This window comes from Haplochromis burtoni, unplaced genomic scaffold, assembly GCF_018398535.1.
Source record: "Haplochromis burtoni strain Fernald_Lab_line unplaced genomic scaffold, NCSU_Asbu1 Contig_657, whole genome shotgun sequence".
NCBI lineage: Eukaryota > Metazoa > Chordata > Actinopteri > Cichliformes > Cichlidae > Haplochromis > Haplochromis burtoni.
Genome location: NW_024583018.1, coordinates 225,475 through 235,724, shown reverse-complemented (window position 1 = coordinate 235,724; position 10,250 = coordinate 225,475). Strand labels below are relative to the sequence as shown.

At 39.1% G+C, this 10,250-nt stretch overlaps 1 protein-coding gene across 1 annotated transcript in view; it reads left to right on the top strand.

The window, feature by feature from the left end:
• Positions 1 to 559: 559 nt before the first annotated feature.
• The window catches only part of LOC102303749 (protocadherin Fat 3), a gene marked incomplete at its 5' end in the record, with an annotated part of 45,780 nt that continues 36,089 nt past the window's right edge, over positions 560 to 10,250 (top strand). Inside the window, 4 exon segments of the mRNA XM_005950277.3 lie at positions 560 to 835; positions 1,245 to 1,455; positions 1,573 to 4,301; positions 4,418 to 5,789. Coding sequence (XP_005950339.3) covers positions 560 to 835; positions 1,245 to 1,455; positions 1,573 to 4,301; positions 4,418 to 5,789 — 4,588 coding nt within the window.

Sequence of the window (10,250 nt, the reverse complement as noted above, 5' to 3'; positions counted from 1 at the left end):
AAGTTTTTACTAACAGTTACTTTGGTTGATTACTGCTGATTGCTGCTCATTTGAGCAAAGCACATATGCCTCCGTACTTTAGAGGGCCTGAGATGTACCCAGAGAGGTTTTGAATGTTTTAATGCAGTACAGTTGTTATTATTATCACTTGTAAAATCCTCTTTATGTCAGTTAAAATAAATAACATTCATATAAGAAATAAAATTGCCTCGTGTAAACTGTATGTCATGCACCATGTCTGCTTAGTCTGCTAGTCATGCGTGCATCATGCACGCACACATGATGCCATTATATTTGGAGATAATTTAAGGGAAAAATTGTGTGCTTAAGATTCAACTCAAAAACCACTAATATGCAGCTTTCAAAAATTCTGTTGTGGAGGGTGGTGTGTTTCAAAAAACAATTTTGAACTGACAAGCTTTAGTTTAGTTGCAAAATCTTTAATTCTGAGTTATATAACTCTGAAGACGTCATTAAGATGAACAGTTTATATCTATAATTTTAAAGTGTGTTCTTTCTTTCTTTCCTTTTTCTCTTTTTAATGTCCCTCATGTTCCAGATTCACATTACTGTTATGGACAGCAATGACAACGCTCCCATCTTCTTCCAACCAACTTATGATGTCGTTGTTTCTGAAGATACACCACCTGACACTGAAGTGGTCCAGGTTCAGGCATCTGACCGTGATAAGCATCAACAGTTGACCTACTCTCTGCAGAGTTCCATAGACCCAAACACCATGGGTCTGTTCCGCATTCATCCCACCCAGGGCACTATCTACACTACTCAGAGGCTTGACCATGAGGCCTGTTCACGACACATTCTCACTGTGACTGTAAGATATACTTTAATCTATGAGTTATTTTTGGTCTAAAAGTCTGTATCATAGAATTGTATTCATCATACAGATAGTTTTCCTGTTTTAATTATGCAAGCACACAGTAATCCTCTGTTTGGGCTGGACTACCTTTTGGTGACATCAGCAGACTAATTACATGGTTTACAAATTACACCATTCAGTAAACCAGTATCCACATCTCACTGCATCATTAGAAGTTACATATCTAATTTTTAAACTACTACATAACACGGGAGAAATATGTGTGGTTAAGGAAAGTGAGGGAGTAACAGTTCTAGTCTAATGGCTTGTTTTTGTAGACATTATTTTGACCTTATCATATATCTTCATCCTATATATATCATTAAAGAAAATATTTAGGTTTGTTTAATCATTTTCTCCACAGGTAAAGGATCAAGAATTCCCATACAGAAAAGATTTGGTCCGTGTACTAATAGAAGTGGAAGATGTAAATGACCACGTACCAATTTTTACCAGTGCTCTGTATGAAGGCTCAGTATATGAGTCAGCAGCAGTGGGATCAGCTGTAGTCCAGGTAACTGCCCTAGACAAAGATAAAGGCGAGAATGCAGAGCTACACTACTCTATTGAAGCAGGTAAGCTATGGCAACTGAGTACTTGCTCCTACATATGTACATGGTTGGAACGTTAATTTGATATTTTGACTATTATTGGGTTTTTTGTTTTTTGTTTGTTTTTTTTCTCTTCAACAGGCAACAGTGGAAATACATTCCAAGTTGAGCCAGTTTTGGGTGTCATCACTGTTGCGCATGAGCTGGACCTATCCAGCATAGGCCATTATATTCTCACTGTCAGAGTAATTGACAGTGGCTCCCCCCCACTTTCCACTACCACAATAGTGCGGATTGCTGTCACTCTATCTGATAATGCTGGTCCAAAGTTCCCTCAACCTGAGTATCAGACTGAAATCATGGAGAATGCATTGGTTGGGACCTCTGTCAGTACAGTCAGTGCTGTCAGCCAGTCCACCCTCAATTATGACATCAAGCAGGGCAATACCAATCATGTTTTTCAGATAAATCAGTATAGTGGAGTGATTACTACTCAAAAATCGCTTGACTATGAGACTACAACTTCTTACACACTGATAGTCCAGGCTATTAACATGGCTGGCATGGCCTCCAATGCTACTCTGTTAATCCAGGTAGTGGATGATAATGACAACCCACCAGTGTTCCAGGAGCTTCACTACCATGGGAGTATTAGTGAGGCAGCACCAATTAACAGTGTAGTCTTAAACTTAGATGGTTCACCTCTAGTAATAAAAGCCACTGATGCTGACCGTAACCAAAATGCACTGCTGGTATACCAGATTATTGAAGACACAGCAAAAATGTTCTTCACCGTGGACTCAGGAACTGGCTCCATCAGAACTATTGCTAATTTAGATTATGAAACCTTTACTATCTTTCATTTCCACGTACATGTGAGAGACAACGGAACGCCACAGTTGACAGCAGAAAGTCCAACTGAGGTCACAATACAAGTGATTGACACAAATGATTCCCCACCTCGCTTCACCCAGAGTTCTTATGAAACAGTCCTGTTACTCCCCACTTATGTTGGAGTTGAAGCACTTCAGGTTTCAGCTGCAGACCCTGACAAAAACATCACTACAGAGCTTATATACTCTCTGACTGATGGAGAACTGCAGCACTTTGCCATCAAACCTTCAAGTGGAATTATTGTAGTCAAAAACAACAACTTTTCCAAAGAGCGTTTCCGCTTCAGTGTCAGAGTTTCAGATGGTAAATTCTCTAGCATGGCTTTGGTGACTATAGTTGTCAGAGAAGCTCTAGACTCTGGTCTCAGCTTCACCCACAGTATTTACTCTTCATCTATTAAAGAGAATATATTGAATATCACAAAGGTAGCTGTGGTCAATGCTATTGGAAACCGTCTGAATGAACCACTAAAGTACAACTTGTTGAATGCTGGTACACATTTCAAAATTCGCCCAACATCTGGAGTCATCGAGACCACAGGTATAGCATTTGACCGTGAAGAGCAAGAGTTCTATGAACTGGTGGTTGAGGCAAGAAAGGAGCATGACCCTCTCCATGTGGCTAGAGTCATAGTTAGAGTCCAAGTTGAAGACATAAATGATAATGCCCCTGTGTTTGTTGGACTTCCTTATTATGCAGCTGTTCAAGTAGAAGCTGAACCAGGATCACCCATTTTCAGGGTCATGGCAGTAGATGGTGACAAAGGAATTAATGGGCAAGTATCTTACTATCTCAAAGATGACCATGGTCATTTTGAAATCAACAGGCAGACAGGTAGTCTCAGCCTCAAGAGGTCTTTTGAGTCTGATTTGTCCAATGTGGAATACCGAATGGTGATATATGCCAGAGACAGTGGTTATCCACCCCTTTCATCTACAATAGAGTTTCCCATCACTGTAGTCAACAAAGCCATGCCTGTTTTTGCCAAATCATTTTATACTGTTGCTGTGAATGAGGATGTAGCTGTGCACACACCTATCCTTGGCATCAATGCCTCAAGCCCTGAAGGACAAAGCATCATCTACACAATTGTTGATGGAGATCCATCCCTACAGTTTGACATTGGTTTTGATACCGGAGTCATAAGTGTCATCCATGCTTTGGATTTTGAGGCAACATCATCTTACCACCTGACTGTTAGAGCCACAGACTATCTTACTGGTGCCCATGCTGAGGTTGATGTAGATGTGTTTGTCCAGGATGTCAACGATAATCCACCTATCTTCCAGAAAATGACCTACAGGGTAGTTTTATCTGAAACAGCCATGATTGGAACGCCAGCACTCCAAGTAGTTGCCACAGACAAAGATTCAGAGAAAAACAATGTTGTCCGCTACCAGATCTTCTCGAATTCACGTAATAATACAGAGTACTTTCATATTGACAGTAGCAGTGGATTAATCCTGACAGCTCGTATGCTAGACCATGAACTACTCCAAAAATATGACTTTATTGTCAGGGCAACTGATAATGGTTTTCCACCACTGAGTAGCGAAGTGTCTGTGACAGTCATGTTGAATGACATAAATGACAATCCTCCAGTTTTCAACCAGCTGCTCTATGAGGCATATGTGAATGAGTTGGCAACAAGGGGTCACTTTATAACCTGTGTCCAGGCATCTGATGCAGACAGCTCAGATTTTGACAAATTGGAGTACAGTATTTTATCAGGAAATGAAAAAAGGAATTTTGCAATAGAAAAAAAGACAGGGATAATCACACTGTCCAGCCACCGTAAGCAAAGAATGGAGCCTGCCTATAGTCTCAATGTTTCAGTATCTGATGGGGTGTTCACCAGCACTGCACAGGTTCATGTAAAAGTGTGGAGGGCCAATCTGCATAGTCCAGTGTTTGGACAGAATATGTATGAGGCGGAGCTAAGAGAGAATGCTGCTGTGGGAACCAAAGTTATACAGGTAGGTGCAGTAAGGATTAATTAAATTATACATTAAAAAGAAATAACATTAAGTATATTAAGTAGCTATAAAGTATTTTTCTGAATTGACAAGGGTGATCAAAATTTTCATTTCAGGTGAAGGCAACAGATGCAGACCCAGGAGAGTTTGGGCTCATAACTTATTCCTTTGTGAATGATGTTGGTAAGGACAAGTTTAGCATCGATGCAAATGGTCAGATCTACACCACAGAAAAACTTGATCGTGAGGATCCAGCTAACAAAGACATTGTTCTCACAGTGGCGGCCCAAGATTTAGGTGGACAAGTCTCTTACTGTACAGTACAAGTTACTCTATTGGACGATAATGATAATGCACCTTGTTTCCGTGCCACAGAGTATCGAGCTTCAGTGAAATCTGATGTGGCTCAAGGTTTTTTGGTGACACAGATTCAGGCCCATGATCCTGATCATGGCATTAATGCTAAAGTGACATATTCACTTTACAGTGAGGCAAATGTACCAGTGGTAGACATTTTGGAGATAGACCCGGACAATGGATGGATGGTGACTAAAGGCAGTTTCAGCCATTTCAGAAATTCTGTATTATCTTTCTTTGTGAAGGCTGTTGATGGAGGAAATCCAGTCAGACACTCTCTAGTATCTGTCTATATCCACGTTCTTTCTCCAGAGACTTTTATTCCATCCTTTAGCCAATATCATTATTTATTCAATACACCAGAGAACACTCTTATTGGTTCAGTCATAGGAACAGTTCACCTCAACGCTCCTCTTGAATTTACATCACTCTCTACTACTTTTGCCCTGGTTAATGGAGAGGCTGGTGAAAACAACCACGATGGTGTGTTTGTGGTGGAAAAGCATACTGGAGTGATCAAACTTGATAAGCCTTTGGACTACGAGGTGATCAAAGGATACTACTTCAAAGTCACTGCCACGGCACAACAGGCTAAGCTTGATTCGGTGAGTTGTGTTGAAGTTGAAGTCAAGGTATTGGATTTGAATGACAACAAACCAGCTTTTGAGGCCAACTCATATGATACCACCATTATGGAAGGAATGCCAGTTGGAACCAGAATCATTCAAGTTCAAGCAAGAGACCCAGATTCTGGGGCAAATGGCCAGGTAACATATAAACTTGGTTCATTAATCCAGTTAAAAGAGGATTCAGACACACTGGTCAGCACTTTTAGCATTGACAGCAATACTGGTTGGATCACTACACGCAAAGACCTGGATCATGAAACTAGCCCCTCGTACACTTTTACAGTGGTGGCCTCAGACCTTGGGGAGACCCTGACTCTTTCCAGTACAACCACTGTCACAGTTTCATTGTCAGACATCAATGACAACCCTCCCAGGTTCATGGAGAACCACATCTTTGGTTCTGTTCAGGAGAGTGACCGCCCAGGAGAGGTTGTGGCTGTGCTGATAACTAGAGATGATGATAGCTCTGCCTTCAACCGTCAAGTCAGCTATCACATCACTGGTAAGTCCCAAGGCAAATATTTTTTACTGCATTGTTAAGGAATAACAGATAGAAAACAGAAAAAAACTTAAATACATCTATTAATTAAATCAACAATTGACGTTAGGTAATTCAATTCAGAGCACTTTGTTTTTATAGCGCCAAATCACAACAGCAGTTGTCACTAAGTATTTTACACTGTCAGGTGTAAATAACATACAGAGAAACCTGCAACAATCAAGCGATCTCTCCAGCCTCTTTTTGAGCAAAAACTTAAGTAAAATGTATTTATATAGCACTTTTTACCGGAAAAATAACAAAGTGTTTCACAGTAAAATAAATAAATAAATAATAAGAATGTAAAATAAATAAATAAACTAAATTTAAAACAAAATGCAAAACAACAACAATGAAGAGAAGCAAAAACTGGAGTGATATTGATTTTCATTTCACTGATCAAAAGATAGTAGACTCTTACTGTGGGATTCAGGAAACAAATACCATCTTTCAATGTTTCTTGAAGTCAGCCTGGGATATTCTTTGTATGAATAAGGTCCAAATCTGCAGATCAAATATAAAATATTCATAAATGACTATAGAGTATGGATAATGATTGCTCTCCAAGTGCATGTCTGATTAAACATAGTGATTTGGCTGATCAACGGGCAGTGAGCTACAGGAAAAAAACAACATACTATAATTAGATACATTTAAAATTCATTAAATCGCCTTAACCATAAATCTTTATAGAATATGCAATTGAGTTATTATTACTTTCCGTAATTTTTGCCAATTTTGATAAATGAAATAGAATTTCCTTTATATAGCGCCAAATCACAAGAACTGTTCCCTAAAGATCCTTTATATTGTAAGGTAAAGAACCCTAAAATAATACAGTGAAAACCCCAACAACGACCCATAATACCCTAAGGCAGAGCCTTTGGCTTATGGGCCCTTCTTCTGTGTAAGACGCACCAGTTTTGATTCAGGAAATGGACACCTTGTCGACTTTAAAGACTAGGTTTAAAAATTGGTGTGATTGTAGCCCAGGAGGATGGAGCAAGTCATTTACTAATTGGAAGTTAGGTGGTTCGATTCCTGGATGCTTCAGTGTGCATACCAAATATCCTTGAGCCAGATACTAACCCCTGTAATGCATGCACTGGAGTGTGAATGTGTGTAAATGTTAGAAAACACTATTTTCTGACATTTAGAAAATAGTTTGTATAAAGCCTTTTTGAGTGCTGAGGTAGAGCAGAAAATCGTTATATAAAAACCAGTCCATTACCAAAACTTCCCTTTTGCTAAACAATGTAGTTTGAACTGGATCTGGTGACACCGAATCTTTCCTTTGTTACACTGCAATAGGCTTAGGCTTCCCATGAGTCACTATGTCATGATGCAGTATTTCTTCCTCAATCACCTTATTCACTCTGTGATTGTATGTAATTTCTGCATCATCATGTAATTTCAAATGCAACATTCAACTTCAAAACTTTAGAGTCAGCTCCTTAACTGCTTGTATCTGTTCATTGTCTAGTTCAGTCTGTTGTCGTTGTGGACTTGTACTCTTATGTACACCACACTGACATTCTGTCTCAGGATAGTCATGGACCATCTAGTTGTACTCTTTCGGAGGTTGGTCTTTCTCTGGTCTTATACCCATTCAAAAGCAGATGACATATCTCTGACCATTCCACAAAATCTTCTACTAATACTCTCCTCCTGCATATCACACATATTTTCAACCTACTGCATAATCATCTGAATATTTCTGTAGAGGAGGTCCTGGAGGTGTACTGAAAGTCTGAAGTGTAATAAGTGAACAGGAATTGAAACAGTGCAGCCCTTTCTGGAGCTCCAGTACTATAAATCACAATGTCAGATAGAGCACTGCCAAATCTTACATACTTTATACTGGATGTGATTACTGACATTTCCTGTGTTTTCTCCCTGAGTGACACTGGTTAGATTGTGTTGAAAAGCTTTTGTAACCCACATCAGCTACACTGTCACATCCAACCATTACAATAAAATATATATGGAAGCTTCATAAGGGCAACTGTGGGTCATGTGATAGAGAGGGTTATCTACCAATGGTGGAATCCACACACTCAAGTAACCTCGGGCAAGATACTGAGCCCATTGCCTCTACTTGGCATATGAGCACAAGAAAGTATGCGTTTAGGTGTAGATGATAAATGTGCTGTGTGAATGTAGGTGTGACTGGCTGAGTAAGGTCTGCAGTAGAAAATGGTTTAAATTTTCAACTGAATAGAATGGTGCTATAGAAGTATCAGGGTTTTTTTGTTTAACATAATCTGCCTTTGGATCCTCTTCCACACGCTCCATTCCTTACACAACTTTAAAAACAAGTGGCCTCTAACTTTACTTGATATTCTCTGCATCAAACTGTAAAAGTCAGAAATAAACCCACAAACAACAGCTGATAGCATTGTCATTCTCTCTGTTGTCAGCCTTTAATACTAGTTCTTATAGTTGTTTGTTTCCCAGAAACTTTATATGCAAGTGTCTAATAATGATGCTTTCATTTTTTGGGGGGGTATTTAGCCTAACCCTCAGCCCCTGGCTGTATGTGATACACCAGCAGATTAAAAAACCAAAAAACCCCCAAAAAAACCAAATGGATATGATTGAATTCTGACTGTTCCAGAGAAGTCTTGGGAAGCTGCTCAAGTTTTGAAGATCTGCACCTACGCAGTTTGAAATTACGGACATAAGTAATTAACCTGTTTGGAAATCAGTCTATGGCTGTGGTTGGCTACTATTGGCCACTATCTGCGCAGAGCCTTCTCCAATTTGACTTTTATCTGAACTGCATTTTAATGAAATAAATGATTTTAATTGGGACTGACTTTCTTCTTCGTCTGATGGCACACTGTTTATCTTTAAACTTTAAACAAAATATTCAAAGCCTTAATCCCAAATCACCAGATAAATCATCTCTTATTAACACTTTTTTAAACTAGTATGCCAAATAGGTTTGTGGGTGAGAAACGCTAATTTAACTGGGGTCGTATTACAATTCCAATTTAGCATGGAGATATTTCCATTGGCCATTCTCCTACATAAGAGCAACCAGACGTGGGCTACTGCGAGAAAGTCTGACTAATGACGATTGGCTATGTTTTCGTAAGTTTCGTAATTGGTTCAATGCCTCCATTAGGAGGGCAAATGCTCATACCATCAAGATGGTTTCTGAACAGTCACAGCTAGCTTTTGATTGTATACAGTCACAGCTGTGTCAGCTCTGACTGGTTTTAAATACAAATAAAACCAAGGTCATGTTGTTCTGAAATAGAAAGTGCATGTCTGCAGTACTTCACTCTCTTGTACCCGGCATTTCTATTGAACCTTGGGTACACTTGGGTTTTAAGGGGTATTTATTATTTTCTTCTTTTTTTTGGGTTGTATAGAAGCCCCAAACGCAATTTCATTGTTCTTGACAATGACAATAAATAAATACTACTACTAAAAAACCTGTGACCTCATACAAATACTTGGGTGTTTGTGATTGGTGATAATCTTTCCTGTAAGCTACATATTGCTCATCTGTTAAATAAACTTTTTTCTTTTTTCCAAAATCATTGCTAATTTGTGTTTCACTTTCACTCCAAGGAAAAGGCATCTTGCTACCACCTTTTTACCCCTCCTAACTAGCTCTGCTCATTCTCTCCATCTTTTGGACTCTATCTGGTTGACTGGTCCTTATTGGCCTTGCTATTTGTGGTTTACTGCCCTCCTATTACATGTTACTTAAAGATTTTAGTCATAGTTTGTGGTCCCAAGACTTAATTACATTGAGCGTTGCATCAGTTCGTACAGAACTCGGAAAGAAGACATTCTTCTTTTCTGCCCCGTTTCCATGGATTACATTACAGAAGGACTTACAGCTCTCTCAGTAGATTTCACTTGCAGAGTTTAAAAGATGTACAAATGCCTTTGTGAAATCATAATTGTGAATTTGTTCTTGTTTTTCCAGCAACTGTTTAAACATGAGATAATTTTTATTTTTGTCATTTTATTCCTATTTTATTGTTTTATTGTTATTTTATTTTGTTTGTCTCTCTTGTAAATGAGACATTGAGTCTCAATGAAGGTTAAATAAATTAATGACCACCTCTGGTGGAGTTGGGCTCCCTCCTCCTGCTGGCATGGTATCGCCGAGATGTGTGGTCCCAAATCTTCCCCACCAGAGCAAGAGGCAGAGATGGGCCATCGCTGCTGATGGCCCATCTCTGCCTCTTGCTCTGGTGGGGCATTTTTGCAGTTTCCCACCCTAATTTCTTTTTTTCTTTTTTTTCGTCTGTCCCATTTGGTTCTTTAGCTGTCAGAATTGTTGTCTGAAGACCAACAAGGATACCCAATGGATTTACTTTGCCAAATGGATCATCACGACCTTGCCGTATTGGTCCATTTGATCGACCTTTGTTGTTATTATTTATTTTATTTTATTTTCAG